This window comes from Rhinolophus sinicus, linkage group LG03 (assembly GCF_036562045.2).
Source record: "Rhinolophus sinicus isolate RSC01 linkage group LG03, ASM3656204v1, whole genome shotgun sequence".
NCBI lineage: Eukaryota > Metazoa > Chordata > Mammalia > Chiroptera > Rhinolophidae > Rhinolophus > Rhinolophus sinicus.
Genome location: NC_133753.1, coordinates 31,679,446 through 31,697,310, shown reverse-complemented (window position 1 = coordinate 31,697,310; position 17,865 = coordinate 31,679,446). Strand labels below are relative to the sequence as shown.

General features: G+C 37.4%; 1 protein-coding gene and 1 non-coding gene across 15 annotated transcripts in view; both read right to left on the bottom strand.

Annotated features, from left to right (window-relative positions):
* Nucleotides 1–210: 210 nt before the first annotated feature.
* Nucleotides 211–10,151, bottom strand: LOC109448396 (uncharacterized). Of its 14 annotated transcripts, none has more exons than XR_012494639.1 (4): nucleotides 5,641–10,151; nucleotides 5,175–5,231; nucleotides 4,260–4,476; nucleotides 211–3,111 (listed from the first exon to the last, which is right to left on the bottom strand). It is a non-coding gene; the product is annotated as an uncharacterized LOC109448396 (transcript). The 14 variants fall into 14 exon arrangements; XR_012494642.1 differs by having other exon boundaries at nucleotides 6,678–10,151; XR_012494643.1 differs by having other exon boundaries at nucleotides 8,181–10,151.
* Nucleotides 10,152–11,028: 877 nt separating this feature from the next.
* The window catches only part of LOC109448241 (uncharacterized), a 38,806-nt gene continuing 31,969 nt past the window's right edge, over nucleotides 11,029–17,865 (bottom strand). The window contains exons 7-8 of the mRNA XM_074327375.1: nucleotides 15,808–16,035; nucleotides 11,029–12,679 (exon numbers count right to left, since the gene is read on the bottom strand). Coding sequence (XP_074183476.1) covers nucleotides 12,542–12,679; nucleotides 15,808–16,035 — 366 coding nt within the window. The 3' untranslated portion in view covers nucleotides 11,029–12,541. The remainder of the gene's footprint in view (nucleotides 12,680–15,807; nucleotides 16,036–17,865) is intronic.

Genomic DNA, 17,865 nt, shown 5'->3' with positions numbered 1-17,865 from the left:
TTTTGAAAGATATTTGTACTGGTTATATAATTTCTGTTGACTTTTTTTTAAAGATTTGTTCCACTATCTTCTCACATGTTTTATTTAGAAATCTGCTATCATCCTGATTTTCATTCTCTGTGCATGTTTCTTCTCTGGCTGCTTTTAAGAGTTTCTCTTCCTCACTATGTATCAGTCAGGGTTCAAGCAGAGAATCAGAACCAGGAGATATAAACTCTTTCACTGCAGTTAATTTATTTCAAGTGTTGTTTTCAAAATGTGTCAGAAATCCACAAAAAACAAAAAGTTGATATTTTGACTCTTTTATGCATTTAATAACAATTTGAGCTGCTTTGTATATAAATGACATTTTTATGTAGAAAATTTTCCTATTGTTATTCAGTCATGAAAAACACACAAATAAATATAGAAAAATGTACATCTGCTTTCCTAAACTTCCTTTCTGGAACACTGACAGGATTTTTTATGTTTTATTTTTGAGTGATAATTCTCAAAACAAGGAACAACACACATTGCTAGATTTCCAGGACACATAGCACAGTAATACGTGGTTTGTTTTCATTTGCAAACACCGTTCCCCTTTTTTGCACATTGTGAGGGCATAATGCTGCACATGCAGCAACTAGGCTTCTTTTTCTTGTCCTCAAATTGCCTAGGAAAATGGCACTCTGTCAACCTAATTTCTTTTGGTGCAGACATCCTGCAACCCCTCTTAGTTCCATCTTTCCTTGAAAATCCATCCTATAAGCCTTCTATATCTTTTTCCCTGAATTTCCACTGGGTCAAGTTATTGATAGGGTTTTGAATGTTGTAACATATATAGCCTTTTACTAGAGCCATTTCAATGAGAAATTGCCATATGGTTTGATACCACCTCATAGACTTCCTATCAAAAGGACACGTGGCACAGAGTTGATCAAAACAATCAACTCCACCCATAAATGCATTGTACAGAATTTGCATATTTGGTTTCAACACAGTTCTCATTCCCTTTTTTGATCTTACATGCACTTCACTGACACCACCTTTCCCAACAGTGGAGATCATGTTAACTCTCCCTGTATCCTAGCAAGTGCAAGCAAGCATTGTTCGGTCATGATTTTCCCACATCACCGGGAGGTCACCACATTGCAGCTTGCAAATCCTCATATCTGCAGGTAGTTCTCTCCTACTGGCATGCACTGATGCTCCAATTTTTTTCAATCTTAGACTCTCAAAAATTCTATACTTGAACAAAAATTGTCTGTACAAACTACATGTCCCTTGCCTTCAAATCATCATCAAGCTGCATATCACCCTTGCTCCCAACCCAGCTTTACTATCTTGAGATGAATCTTTGCCTGTATATACATCAAACTGCAACAGAAATCCTGTTGGTGACTCACAGAGTGACCAAATCTTTATGCACCACTTTGTACTTGGTTTACTGGAAAGATACTGTGAAAAATAGACACCTCTTGAGTTTCAACATGGACTCACCCACACACAATTCCTTATTGCTATTATAGGCGGAAATGTATGTATCCTTCACAAAATCTATTACGGGCCTGATTTTTGCAAGCCGATCAGTCTTTGATGATTCATCATCACTCTTGGAAAAATGAAGGAAGGACCTAATTAGTTGATACTCATCCTTTGTAAAAACAGTGTTGAAACCAGGAGTTTGAGTCAACCAACAGGTATCCTGAAAGTATGATTCTAACGTTGGCTTGAGTACCCACACCATTGCAATTTCAACAGTTACACACGCCTTCATAATTTGGTCAGTAACACCTTGCCACTTGTCAAACCCAGACCTAGATGAGTTTTTCAATCCGAGATAGCATGCTTTCAGCATATCTGTTTGTTTCATTGGCAACAAACTCAAAAATAGACAAAGGAAAAAATTTGGTAAAACATCCATATGGTTCTAAATTGTGGAAACCAAGAACACTGTGTTTTCCGGTAAAGTCTAGAATAGCGTCTAATTCAGGTAAAGAAGTATCTTTCACGTTTCCAATCTTACGCCAAGATGCCCAGGAATGTGACGCTCTGCTTGTAGACTGAGATGGTTTAACTGATATTACATCGTCAATGTCCTCTTCTGCTTCCTCCTTCTTATCATCGTCTTCAGTCAATTTCGCTCTTCTTGCCAGGCCCTTTCTATTTCTTCATCATCAATTTTTCTTTTTCTCATTACTCCACTCATTTCTTAACTTGGAGGAAAAAATATTTCGTGTATGAGACACTTTGTTACTACTGCCATTGAACTGTACACACGCGTGTATCTTTCGATAATGGGGTGTATTATTACTTCAGCATGCTATGAAATACACATAAAATAAAAACTTACCTAATAAGCAGCAGAGAAAATTAATTTAATGAAGAAGAAACTCCAATCTTTCGTAAGAACTGCAGAACCACACCAGCCACTGGGCTCCGGAGCCCGAAAGGCAGGGCACAAAGGTGCAGTGGGAACGTAAACCTCGGTGTTCCCTGTTGTCGCACGTTGCCGACCCCAGCACTCACCGACTTCTGGCGCTGGATTCCAGTGCCTGAGAATATACTTGAACTCCGCAATAGAGGGAAAAGTTTTTTTGAGCTTGTAGGGTAAACTCGAATGCTGATGGAACTATTCATTGGACTATATTCTACCATCACATCGAACGGGTTAAGAGATTTATTGCAAGGAATTGGCTGACGGATTGCGGGGGCTGGCCGGGCAAGTCTGAAATCCATCGGGCAGGAATTTAGGCAGAGCTCTAGAACTCTGAGGCACAGGCTGAAGCTGCAGTCCACAGGCGGAATTTCATCTTTTTCAGGTGACACGTTAAACCTGACCTCTACTTGAGGAAAATAGTGGGGGCTGCGGTCCACTTCTGTCCTTGACCAGTTCATTTCATTTCCAACTCCTTTCTGATCTGTTTCGGATCCTGTTGGTCTTTTGGTACTATTGCTAGAATCTGCAAGTCTACTTCCATTCTCAGTGTATTTTCTGGAAATAAAGGTGGAAATGGGCAACATTAGGAAACATATCACTATTCAGATATTCCTGGCGTATCACGGTTAGATATTTGTTTCAGAACCTCGAACAGAAATTTGAATGAAATGAGGGTGCTTGACATTGTCATCCTGAAAGACATTGAAGAGAGAATTAATTAATCTATTTCATGGAATTTGTGGGCTGAGAGAGTCTATTTATCTCTTAGAAAGCATCCTGAATGGAAGTCTTGGCTAGATCATCCTCTAAGGCCTAAACATATGCTGTCATGAAACCTGGGTTCAGTTTCATGTGAATCTAGAATATTATATTAATTATGCACCTCTCCCTTACCCCACCACCCTATAACTCCCTTTGCTCTATTTAAAGGAAAAAAGTCAATTAAGAAGTCTCCCTCCACATGATTCTCCCCTCCTACTTTGTATCCTTAAAACCTGCAGCAACACCGTGATTCTATGGACTCCTGGTTCTCCAACCTGATGGCACGTGCACTGTGCAAGCACTCAGCGGTACAACCCAGGCAGGCTGGCTCAGACTCAGGCCCTTTAAGCATCACTCCATGTGACTTTTCCCATCACAACCATCTCTCCTCACCATCACAATCATTTGGAAACAACAGCAATCACATCCTTAGATGCCTACTTTCTATTGTCCTTTATCATGGACTTTTTTTCTGCTTGTTAGAAACTCCTGAGGACTTGTTAAAACTACAAAGCAATTTTGACTTTATCTCTTTTTATCCTTAATGACTAGTACATCATGATCAAGAAAAGGAAATCAGCAACATTAGGAGCACAAGTTTTATTATAAAGAGACTTCAGTTCAGTCCTTGTCAACCTCTTCCTACTTTTTCACATTGGAGAAGTGGTTATCTTCTTGAGCCTGTTCCCTTATTTAAAAAAAAAAAAAAGCAGGGGGAATATACCTAGGCATTTTGTGAGAATTAACTGATATAGTATACCTAAAGCATACAGTGCTTGATATACAGTAGGTGTTCACTAAATGGTAGCCATTATTGCCAAATTCTTCTTTCTATCACCACAATAGCATGCATGTGGAATTATCTGGTGTTTCTAGACTCCCTAAGGAACACAAAGAGAGCACCCATAAGTGATATCCATTGCTGTTTAAAAGAGTATGGTATCTAAGTGGGAGGTGTTTACATAAGACAAGGACGCTGTGGTATATTATTATTTTAAAAGGACCTTTTCAGTTGCAAGTAATAGAGAATCTTAACTCAAGTGGCCTAAACAGAGGGGAATGAAACATCTCACTTAACAAGTCTGGGTGTAGGGCAGTTCCATCTTTCATTCAAATTCAGAAGCTCAGCAACATCATTGGGTCTTTTCTTTCCACCTCCTGCTGCTCTGCCGTCCTGGATGTGACCCATTTCACCCTCAGGTCAGCTCATCCATGCTTCTAGACAGCTGTAGCAGTTCAAGGGTCACATTCAGGCAGGATACTCAGTAGAAACGAGAATTATCTTCTCCCTGCGTCTTTTTTTGAGAGCAAAGAAAGCTTTTCCAGAAGTTCCTCCAGCATATGTCTAATGTCTGCTTGGCCCAAATGGTTCATACTCACACCTCTAAAGCAATCATTACCTAAGGGAAAGGGCCACCTCAACTAGCTTGTCCATGATTTCTCTCTCTGAGCACAGTACTAACCAATCTGCGACTCTAGCATCAAAGAAAATGGAAATGGCTGTCAGGTAAGGAACCAAAAGCATCTGCTACATTTAGGATACCAATTCCTTGAAATCTAGTCAGGGCTGCTTTAGAATTCCTGCATTTGAATGCAGTATAATAAAGGATGGAGTAACTTCAGTAAATTTGCTTCCAGCCAAAAGCTGTTATGGAAAACCCACTGAAATCTCAAAACAACAATAAAAAGACAATAAGATGTTCCAAGATGAAAATTAGTACCATGTGTATTGCAATAGTATTTAATATACAATTATAAACATCCTATTCTAAAGGAAAAATTATATGAAAGTGCAGTTTGCCTTTTTCAAGAGATTCTGGTGAACTTTAACATACAAGATTTCCATTTGCTTTAGGGCTAAACAAAGCAGTATTACATTGTCCTGTCTTCTCTATCCTTAAAAGTCCTTCTTAGATGCAACAAAAATTGCATATTGATTTCAAAGTCTCATTTACAGTGCATTCAAAATACTTAACAATTCAATCCGTCTTACCTATTCCTAGGTCCATGTTCCTGGTCATTCTCTGTCAATTACCTAGTATGCACTTCCCTGTAAAATGAAGCAATTTTTTTTGTATTAGATCTTTGCTCACAGTTCTCCAAAACCTTTTCAACTTGCAACTGTGCTTAGGAGACTGGAGGATGCTAAAATTACAAAGAAAGGACATTGACTTAGGGATTGATTTTAAAATAATTATGGAGCAGCACTATTGGGTTAGAATGTGTTAAGGGATACTAAATAAAATTATATTAAAATGCAGTAAGAGGAGAATTTATATTACTTTATAAAACTCTAACTTAAATTCATATTTGGGCCTCTTGACATTTCAAAACCTCCTGCTTGATTCCCAGCTAGTGGAATGATTTTGCTTCACATGTTAAGAGCCCACACTTTCCCCCCAGCTCCTACATTCTCTACCAGCTATTGCATGATGATAACATGAATGAAGAAGTCTCACCCTTGTGCTGTGAAACATGAGCCACTTCTAGGTGTAGGACAATACATTGTGAAAACACTGCTATAAAGCTATGTAAACACAGGAGGAAATTATTAGGAAAAAAATAGCATATGGACTTTTACTTGGTCAGAATAGCCATATTTATTCCATAGAAGTGTTTGTGTGATATGGTCACTCCCTCTGACTAAACTGAAAAGATTTTGAAATGTAAACTCACAATCTCTGATCATTTATTTCAGATTACTGGACCAGTCAACTTATCTATGAGAAATTGATGTGGCATTCTTGTCAGAAAAAGTTGAAGGCATAATTTAATTACTAAAGTCATTATTTGAATGCACATTTATACACCTTGCTTGCATTGTTTTTCTACTTATTCATTTGTCTGTGTAATCAAACACAAGGTTGAAATACCTGCAATCATCCAAAAGCAGGTCTGTCTTTAAACTGCCTTTGAAGAATTAAACTACCATATTTTATTTGTCAAATAAACTTTTATGTACAAATACCTACTCATAAATGAAATTAGGGCAAATTTTTTGCTGTTATAGAAGTAGTCTGCTCTAAGTCAATACTTAAAACATTTCTACATATTCAAAAGTTGTATTCACCAAGCCCCGAATGTGATAAAGATTTACCAAATGGACAACAATGATCTCATAGTAATAGTGATACTTTATCCCGTCAAAAAACGATTTGGCCACAAGACATAAGCCACACAATAATATCAAAAACGGAAAATGGGAATGTGCACTTCTGGGAAAACAGAGTAGGTATACTTTTCCCTATTCCTCCTGCTAAGTACAACTGCTAAAACCCTGGATACTGTATACAAAACAAATATAAAAAGACTCTGAAAAGTGGAAAGAAAGCAGACCAGCGAGGGACTTTGAGACCTGCAGAAAAACAAAGGTTTTCTTTTATGCCTCATGTACCCTAGACTTAGAACAGAAGTCAGCTGCCCAGAAATGCCCACGTCCAAACATAATAAGGGCATATAACTGTCTTAGTCTGTTCAGGTTGCTATTACAACATACCAGTCTGGATGGCAACACAAATTGATTTTTCACAGTTCTGAAGACTGGGAAGTCCAGACTTTGTTCTCACATGGTGGAAGAAGGCAAGGTATCTCTGCGGCCTTTCATACAGGTGCTAATCCCATTCGCAGGGACTCTTCCCTTACGACCTAATCATCTCCCAAAGGCCCCACCTCCCAATACCACTGGGCATTAGGATTTTAACTTATGCATTTTTGGGGGGGTTGGAGAGGGAGAAAATAAACATTTAGACTATAGCAATTACAAACAACTTCACACACATAAACTTGGCAATTTAGAAGAAATGGATGAATTCATTGAAAAACAGAAATTACCACAATTCATTCAATATTAAATAATCTTAATTGCCTTATAACTATTAGGGAAATTGAATTTATAATTTAATTCCCTCCCCCCCCAAAAATCTCCAGATCCACATGATTTCACTGGAGAATTCTACCAAATATTTAAACAAGAGTTAACACCAATTTCACACAATATCTTCCAAAAGTAGAAAAGGAAAGAACACTTCCCAATTCATGTTTTAAATTATTTTTCAATGTATTTTTAAAAATTGAGATATAATTGGCACATACCATTATTTTAGATGTACAACACAATGATTTGACCCAATTCATTTTATGAAGCTGGTATTACTGTGATACCAAAACCAGAAAGATAACACAAAAAAGAAAACTACAGACTAACATACCTTATAAATATACACAGAAATCCTTCAAAATATTAGAAAATCATATTCAGCAACGTATAAAAAGAATTATATACCATGACCAAGTGGGTTTAATTCCAGGGATGCAAGGCTAGTTCAACATTCAAAAATCAGTGTAACCCATTATATCAACAGGCTAGAAAATAAAAAATATATGATCCTATCAATAGACACAGAAAAAAACATTTGGCAATTCAACACCTACTCATGATAAAAACTCAGAAAAATAAGAATCCAGGAAAACTTTCTCAACTTGATAAAAAGTATCTACAAAATCCTACATCTAACATTATATTTAATGGTGAAAAACTGAATTCTTCCCCTCTGAGATTGTGAAGATGTCTGTGCTCATCATTCTTATGCAACACAATGCTAGAAAATCTAGCCAGTGCAATAAAGCAAGAAAAGGAACTAAAATGAACACAGATTGGAAAGGAAGGAATAAAACTCTTTGTTCACATCTGATGTAATTATCTATATAATCCCAAAGAATCAACAAAAACTACTGAAATTAATAATTATAGCAACATTGTAGGATACAAGGTTAATATACAAATATCAGTTGGTTTCCTATATACCAGTAATGAATAATCAGAAATTTAAATTAGAAATATAATGCCATTTAAATTAGCACCAACGTGAAATACTTAGGTGTAAATCTATCAAAATATGCACAAAACTAAATATGAGGAAAACTAAAAATCTTGGATGAAAAAAATCAAAGATCTAAATAAATGGAGAGATATTCAATGTTCATGGATAGGAAGACTCACTCACTACTGCTAAGATGTCAGTTCTTCCCATCTTGGTCTATAGATTCAACACAATCCCAATCAAAAATCCCAGCAAGTTATTTTTATGAATATCAGCAAACTGATTCTGAAGCTTACATGAAAAGGAAAAAGACCTAGAATAGGCAACACAGTATCGAAGAAGAAAGTTGGAAGACTGATACTAACCAACTTCAAGATTTACCATAAAGCTACAGCAATCAAAACAGTATGGTAGGGGTGAAAGAATGAACACATAAATCAAAGGAACAGAATAGAGAACCCAGAAATAGATCAATGCAAATATAGTCAATTAATTGATCTTGTACAAAAAAACACAAATGCAACTCAATGGAAAAAGGATAGTCTTTCCAACACATAGTGCTGGAACAACTGGATATCCACATGCAAAAAAAAAAAAAGACTATACAAACAGACCTTAGACTTTTCATAAATATTAACTCAAAATGGATCACAGACCTAAACGTAAAACACAAAATTCTAAAATTCCTAGAAGATAACATAAGAGAAAATCTAGGTGACCTTAAGTTTAGAGATGACTAAATACAACACCAAAAGCATAATTCAGCAAAGAAAAAATTGATAAATTGGACTTCATTAAAATTAAAAACTTATGCACTATGTACAATGCCAAGGGTTAACTGTAATACAAACTATGGACTTTGGTTGATTATGATGTGTCAATATAGATTCATCAGTTGTCACAAATGTGCCACTCTGATGATGGATGTTGATAATGGGAGAGTCCGTGCATGTGTGGGGCAGGGGCTATATGGGAAATATCTGTACCTTCCCCGTCTGGACTAATTTTGCCGTGAAACTTAAACTGCTCTTTAAAAATGATGTATCATTTTTTAAAAAACTGCTCGGTGAGAAACAGATAAAATGTAAAGACAGCCACAAATTGGGACATAATCTTTGCAAAGCACGTATCTCCAAGATTTTTTCCAATTCCAATATGGTGATTGTTGCATATTAAATATGCTCAATTCATGAACTGTACACTTAAAACAGAATTTTATAGTATGTAAACTACATGTCAATAATACTGTTAATGAATAAAGTTCAATAGATGATCTGCCATCAATTAGTCCCCCTAAGAAACTTTTTATAAAAGAAGCCCAGATATTTGGTGAAGTTCAGAGTTCTGAATATCTTAAGAACTACATTGGGATGACTTTTTTGGGCGCAGTTAAGAATCCAGTCCGTCTTTTCCAACAGAGAAAGCAAGCTCATCGCTCGGAATCCTGCGGGACCAGTCCTCACAAACATCCGAACTGCGTCCGGCCTCCCGTCCTGCTCCCCAAGCAAACGCCAATCTCACGTCCAGAGTGGACGCCTGCGTAGAGGCAGTGCCCGCCCTTGTATGTCACTTGGCGTCTAGTTTACGTTAGGCCCGCATCAGTTCTCCAATCCCAGATCTGCGTGGGATCCGACAAAATCTAGTCTTGCAAAGCTGACGACCCTCCTGCACTGGCCAACCCCGGGGTTACCCCGGGCACTGATGCGCTCGGGCTCCGCGGAGCGTAGAAGAGAGGACTGGGCTTCAACCTCGGCCAAGCATCAGCCACCTGGGGATACTCTCGAAACAGATACGGGCGCCATTCTGACCCTCGGACTCAGCACAGGGATGGGTCAGCCTCCTGGCGCCGGTGGGTGAGAACGCCGGAAGCCGACCCCACTCCACAGGCTTAACCTCTACGGGCCAGCGCGGCGCCGCACTAAGCTCCCCGCATGGGAGCCCGCTCAGATTTCTCCCGGGGAAAACCTGCGCCCTCAGCCCCTAACAATTTGACTTCTAGAACCCCGGAGGGTCCCGGAAACTCGCGTCGCGCCCGCGCCCGCGCCCGCGCCCGCGCAACTGTTCTCCCGCGAGACCGCCCCCCCGGTCCCGCCCCGGATGGACTGGAATCGAAGCCCGACCCCCTTTTCAGCGGGTTCCGGGCCTCACACTCAAGCACGTGGGTCGGGCTGTACCCGCGCCTTTAAAAGGAGTCGCATCTCCAGTTTGGCTGCGTCCACAGTGAAATACTGAATGGGAATCCTGCGTAGGAAGATTGTCTCTGTATAAACAGCCGCACTTATCATCTCTTAATGGTCTCTTTCTTGCTGAAGGGGTCACTACTAGGCGAAGGGCAAAGTCGAATAGTTTGGAGAGGGAGGAGGTTGATGTCAGCATTTCACTCCTGAAGACAGGCGCCTTGCAGCTAAGGAACCGGTCCCAGGTAGAAAATGTCAGATAGCTGTGCCTGCTGACTCCAGTTGGCAACCAGCTCCGTTAATCTGACCTTAAAAGGGGAAGTGGGAAGCAGGAGGAAGAGAACCAAACAAATGGTAGCCTGAGAAAAGCCGGGCAGGCCTGATGTCCCAGGCTTTGAAAATGGAGAAAACAGAGGAAAAGTAGGGACACCCTACCCAGAGCCTCTACCCATAGCCCAACTCCCTCAAGCTGAAAGAGACAGTGAGTCAAGAATGTAGGCATCTTCTAGAAGTTGGAAAAGTCAAGGAAATGGATTCTCCCCTCTCCAGAAGGAATATATAGACCTGCCAACAACTGGTGAGACCTCCAAAAATGTATTGTTTCAGCCACAAAGTTTGTGATAATTTGTTACAGAAGCAACAGGAAGCTAATGTTAATACACTGCCAAACTGTTTTCCAAAGTAATTTTCATCAATTTATACACTTAGAGTGCTTTAAAAAAATACTTCAGCCTCACACCACACTAACTGAATCATAATCTCTGGCCCAGAAAAAAAATTTAAGTTCATTAAGTGATTCTGACACAGCTTTTAAAAAAATATTTTATTTTTATTTTCAGTTACAGTTGACATACAATATTAGTTTCAGGTGTACAACATAGTGATTCGACATTTATATAACTTGCAAAGTGATCATCCCAATAAATCTAGTAACCATCTGAAACCATAGTTAGTACAATAGCTGTGTTCCTCGGAAGCTCTGGAAAAGAGGTGACAGCCTGCCTAGCTTATGGGATTGTACAATCGTTCCAGCTCATTGTGCTGAGGCTGTAGTAGGCAGCTGATCCTGGTGGTATCCTGAACAAGAAAGTGGTTCTTACAGCTTGAGTGAGTTGGGCTATCGGTGGAGGCTCTGGGTAGGGTGTCCCTACCTTTCCTCTTTTGCCAGTCCAAGGATATTCTTGAGAGGAACAGTAATGGATTTCTTACATTGTAACCAAGGATCCTGTGATTACTTGGTAGTGATACCACCAACTGCTGGACCCCAAATTTATAAGTCCTGAGAAGCCCTGGGCAGTTTCCATCACAAAGATATGTCATTAAAAGAAAGAAGAGTGATCCAATGTTGAAACTATAGACTACTTGGAGCTGATAGTTGGAGTATTTTCCTGACGAATGTCAAGTATTACTGTTTTTGAAATACTCCATGACAAGCTAAGATCCCTGCAATGCACCCGAGTGCCTTGGCCCCCCAGTTTGAGAAACATGGCTACAACCATTTGGAAAGGGAGTGATTCTCTTTTTTTTTTCCTTGAATGAGTACTCAAGATAATCATTTTCTTCCAAAGTGCTAATTCTGTAAGGTCCAGTGTAACAAGATTCCTTCCACCCTGAAGATCCCTCTAAAATGAAGCGCCACAGGAGATCTTTTAAAATGACCACAGCAGGCATTGAGTCTCCACAGGCCTGTCCAGATTCCCACCTATTCCTACAGAGGACATCTTGGATAAATCTAAAACTACCTTATAAGAAGAGCAGTTTCCTATTTTAATGAAATAAATTAGAAATTATACTATTTGAAAAGTAGTCCATTAACTTAGAAACACCAGCAGACACTATTAAATACTAAGAAAATAAAAAACACACTATATTCTCTTGCACATTTATAAGAATTCTTAATGACTTTCCTACCCCTCAACAATTCATGCCTGATTTTCACACACTCTCAGTTAATCAAATAGATAAGATAGATTCAAGTTATAGAATACAACTTTACCTGATTCGTAAGAGGGTATACTCAATAAAATGTTCATTCTAGAAACAGACGGTTAACTAGAGATATAAATATTCCAACAAAAGTTCTGATTAATATTCTGCTTAAAATAGTTAATAAATATAATTGGATAATATATATTACAAGTAACAATCTAGACTACACCATAAATAAATGTATAGAACAATATTATAACAAAAAAAAGTTAAATGCCATACATCAAAGGACAGAACATATTCAAGTAAAAATTTTCCAATGTGTTTTATTCATAATGTAGCCAAACTCTAGATGCTGGAGGAAATGTATATAATCTGCTGAGTTCTTGTTGGCAGCAGTGAGAAGGCAAAATGTTTTTATTCATCATCCAGTCTCAGTCAGAAGCAACTTTCAATTTGTTAGATGCTTCATAAGCTTGGATAATAAGCCTTAGGTGAGTGATAATTTCCTTGTCTGCTGTTTTCATGTTAAATCCCAACATCTTCATTATAGTTTCTCGAAAGTTGACACGCTACAAAGAATCACCACAAAAATCAAGACATGTCGTTAGTTTTGGCCACCTACTTATTGTGTACAATGAAATTGGTATTAGAAATTTAGTCTTATTAAACATTTCTTTATGAAATGTAACATTCTATATTCAAATAATGTTTTTAAGCTATAAAAATGGTCTCTTCTATTACAAGAAGTCTTTATTTAAAGTTTTCATTTAAGATTTTTTCCTAATTTTTAAACTTTTATAGATTAAATCTAATTTTATTGCTGCTTGTTTTTCATATGTAAGGTAATTACTTCTTGAACTGATTTGCTGTATGGTATTAGTAGACTCCTAAATATATATCTCTCCACCCATCCTCCAAAAACCATAGTGATCAACAAAGACACAGATAAAACCATCCATAAATTATGCCTAAAGCTAACTAGAGAATACCACAGACTTCAGTTGGCATATAAGTGGGGAAATGAATATCCTAAACCAGAAGAGGCAGCTTCTCTGGAGGATGCAGCTGTTTTCCACTGGTGTCCCAGAAACGGCACAATGCCAAATGGGGAAATACTAAGGACACGTCTGAGACCTGGTGGATCAGAACACTGGCAAGTGAGGAAGGAAAAGAAAGGGGCCTGGAAGCCCGTGAGACCAGAAATGGCAGTTGTAAGGAAGGGCAAGGTTTCTGGGGGGGGAGGGAGGTGCTTAGAAGGGCGAGGTGTGCCTTGGAGGCTTGGTGATAAAGGAAAGGGGAAAAAAGCAAACAGTGGAACTTATATATACAAGAGAGGGAATTATATATACAAACAGGGAATTATATATACGAGAGTATTGAAGAGTCAGATATCACATAAATTCCCACCCCTCAAAATGAAAGACTTGATCTAGTAAATTTTAGAAACCACTCACTACCAACAGAAGAGGGTGGTATTGAGTTAAGAAACGTAGTAAATAAACCCTGCCCCCAAACAATTCTAAAGTAGAAACACCTGAAATTAAGAGGGCAGGGCAATCAAAGGGATTTTAAAGTAAATAGATGAGTGGCAAATAATATCCATACAAACTTATTTAAAGAAGAAAATAGAAAGTCAGTATCACACAAACTGTTCAGGCAATGAAAATACTCCGCCCCCCAAAAACGGGCATGAAACAGGGGAAACATGTTTGACACACATTTGCTACTAATTCAATATCAATTAGACGAGGATTTGCAGAAATGGGGTGAAAAAACACCTTTCTAAATATTATTCAGAATAGAAATGGACAAAAAATGATGCTTAAGATGCCGCATGAGTAAGGAAAATGTAATGATTTAACTCAGGCAAGAACAAGACAAAATCATCTCAGAAATGAGTAAACTACAAAGTGCCTAAAGGAGAGGAGATCTGACAGAAAATGTAATAAGGGACACTGAGGAGAAGAATAAAAATAATCAAGAAAGTGAATATGCAGAAGTTAAAAGAAGAAAAAGAAAACAATATTATGACTTTATGTTCTAAGACTCTTTAAATCATTGGTTAAAGTCACATATTTCTTAAGCACCTAATATGCGAATATGGAGGTATGACATACAATCCCACAATAGCCCAAACTTATCAGGCTTTTAAGAGTTTCCTAAAATATCTGCTTTATAAATATAGTGAAAATCTAAGCCACTTTAGAAGCAAGTGACCCAGCCTCAAACACATGGTTTCCCCTGAACTTCCATTCTCTCAAGTCCCTCCCCTCCCTGTCTTTGGTTAGTCAATAGGTGTGTACACAGACCAAAGCTGAGATAATCTTATATCCCCATCCCTCACCACTGTTAATTCACCTAGGATAGGCCTAAACTGGCCCTTTCTTGGCTATAAAACTCTGTGGCTGTCAGTCAGATAGACAAGCTGACACACAGAGAGATGCCAAGAAGAGATGGTGAGAAAGGCCTCAGAAGTTTCCAGATGCTCATCCTGGAGCCCAGGTGCATCTCTGCTCTCCCAAAGCTCTGGTTGTTTAACTCCCTTTGATTCCATGAGCCAATAAATTCCTTTTGTCTAAGAGGTAAAGTCTAAGTTGAGGTGGGTGTTGATCGCTTCAACTTAAAGAATTTTAATATAGTAATATAATAATAATAATAACCTCTTGTTGTCGTTCTGATGCTTCGTCAAGTGTGCTCTTTGGTTTGCCGAGCTCAGGAGTGACAGCATCTAACACTTGACGGTCCCTGTCTTTGTCCCATCTTGCCTCTTGCTTGGCCGAATCTAATGTAGTTTTCAAGTTATCTGTTTCCATAACTGCCTTCCCTTTCATTGCTTCAACTTTTGTTAAAGATTGCCTGAGTTTCTCAATGGTTTTGTCCTGTGAGGGTGTAAGGTTGGGGTTGGGGGAAAGGGAGATGACTCTGATTAGATCTCTTCTAAATCTAAGTAGGCAGGCATGACACATGACAATCATGCTTCTAGTCCTTCTTTTTTTTCTTTTTATTTAAGAGGTAGATACATGGAAAAGAAAGAAAATTCTCCAGTTTATGAACTAAGAGGACATTTCCCCACCATCATACTGATCAATAATCAATCATCACTGAACACTCTTATAAACTAGGCACTTGTAGTTTAAAGAGGTTTAACAAGTGTTCCATGTCCTCAAAAGTCTTACAGTATGAGCTAATTAAATAGAGAAAATAACTGGCTCTGAACTAAGAGAAATATTACTGATAAACTGGAAAAAAAAAGTTGATCAATAAGGTTTTAGGGCACCTGTGGTTTAAGATATAAAATGTATGTTTGAAATATTACAACTGAAGCTTCAAATAGAGAAGGTCCAGAGAGGAGCCCCCAAAATGACTAAACCTTTTAACTATTACCCCAACAAGAAATACAAAAGTAAGGCTAAAATAAAAAGCAAGGGATCTAGAAGTTACCTTTGAAAAGTAGAGAGGGGAATACATGGGGGCTTCCATGAGATTGATAATAGTCTTTTTTTAAAGATTAGTGGTAGATTTGCAGGTATCAAAGTTTATTATTATATATGCTTTAATATTATCTATTCTTTTGTATGTATGTAAAATAATTTTAATGTTAATTTTTTAAAGTTCAGTGAGAAATATGCAGTTAAAGTATTAAAAGACCGTAACAAAGCTTAAGTGAATTTTTGAAAGCCTCATTTCCTTTACTTACCTTAAGGACATTTACTCTTATCAGTTGAGTTTTCATATTTTTATTTGACAATTTCAAATCACTGAGCTGTTTCTGAAGTTTCTGAATTTCCTCCTCTAATCTTTGAGTTGTAGCAATCTGCAAATTCTGTTTAATTTTCAATAATGTTTGTTGCTTGTTGTCTTTCTCTAGCTGTTTGAACATCTTGCTGTGTTCTTCTATCTGGGAATTCTTAGTTCTGGAGTTTTTCTTTGAAGACATCAACAGTGTTGAAATGAAGAAGTTGTGTTTTAAGATGGTATTTAACACTAGCATATCAGATCTACTCTAGAATGATAAATTGCAGACTTAACAATATTTACATAAGTAAAATATTTTTTCACCATAAATATGCATTATTAAACTACTCCAGAAAATAAAATATCACAATAAAAGTGATGACTCATCGCTAACAAGGGTACAGGTAAGTAGACAATTTTATTAATACCATTATGGAGGGTAATCTACTTTCCTCAAAGTCTTCTGATTTAAATGTTAATCACATCTAAAATGCAACATCTAGACTGGTGTTTGACCAAACATCTGGGCACCATAGCCTAGCCAGGCTGACACAAAATTAACCACCATACAAAGACATGAAGAATAGAATTAAAATACCAGCCTTCAATATGAGTCACAGAAGGAGAGAGTATAGAAAACAAAGAGAAGTGTGAAAAAAAATCAAAAGAAAATAAATGAAGGGGGAAAATGTTGAAATAAATGATAAAATTGACAGATGACAGACTTAAAAAGTTCATAAAGTGCCGAACAAGAGAGATGAGGAAAAACCATACATCTAAACACATAACAAAATTTAAGAATATCAAAGTAAATGAGAAAACTCAAAAACTTCCTAAGAGAAAGAGTAGATCACCTACAAAGAAGTAAGAATCACATTGATATCAGACATCTTAATAGTAACAGGGGATGCAAGGAGATAGTTTAAAAGAATTTCATGAAGGCACTTTGAACCTAGGTTATATCCAGTCAAATTGTCATTAAAATATAAGGGTATAATAAAAATGTTATTAGGCACATATTGTGTCAGAAAGTTTGCCAGACAAAGATCAAATTGTCAAAAACTCTTGTAGAAATGCTCAAATAAGGAGAAAAATCCAGGAGGATGATGCAAGAGATATGCAACTAAGGGTGATAAAATACCTTGGTCAAGTTTAGTGGTTGTCTAAAAATAATTAGGACCAAGTAAAAGAAAACAGAGAAAGTATATTCTAACAATCCAGAAATTTAAAATTTAGAGAACAACAACATAATTGGGGGCTGAGGTCAGAGACTTAGGGACATGACATTCTTGTAAATATTAAGTAAACAAGAATATGGCTCCTAACAAAAGAATACCAGCATAAGAATAAAAACAGAATATATAACTTTAAAACCAGCAGAAGAAAAATTTGATCTGTCTGAAAGAAACCAGGAAAAGACTGCCTCCAAAAAAAAAAAAAAAAAAAGAAAAGAAAATATATGGAAATTAATTGCAGTAAGTGTAAACATGTTAAATTCACCAATTGGATACCTTCCAATTGGATTTTAAAAATATAACCATACATTGTCTTTAATCACGAAGACAGAGAAAGGCAGAAAATAAAAGGATAAAAACATACCACGTTCAGGCAAATATGAACCAAAAGGAAATTGCTTTCAGAACCATAATTTCTGAAAGTGGAGAATGTAAAGCAATATTTTATACAGGACAAAAAGAGAAAATGTTTCATAGTGCTTAAAAAAAAAAGACAGAAAAGATCATCGTGGGTGCTTGTGCTCCAGGAGCCTATAAAGCTAAAACTGACAGAGCTGCAGGGACAAATGGATAAGTCAAAAATTACACCTGGAGAATTTAGCATACCTTTTCTAGAATCAAGGAAACAAAAATAATCACAGATACTAACAATCTAAACCATATGAATAATATGGAACTTTACACCCAACAAAGAGAACACATTCTTTATAAGCACACATGAAACAATTACCAAAATAGACCAAGTATTAGGCCATGTTAAAAGCCTCAATAAATTACCAAGGATC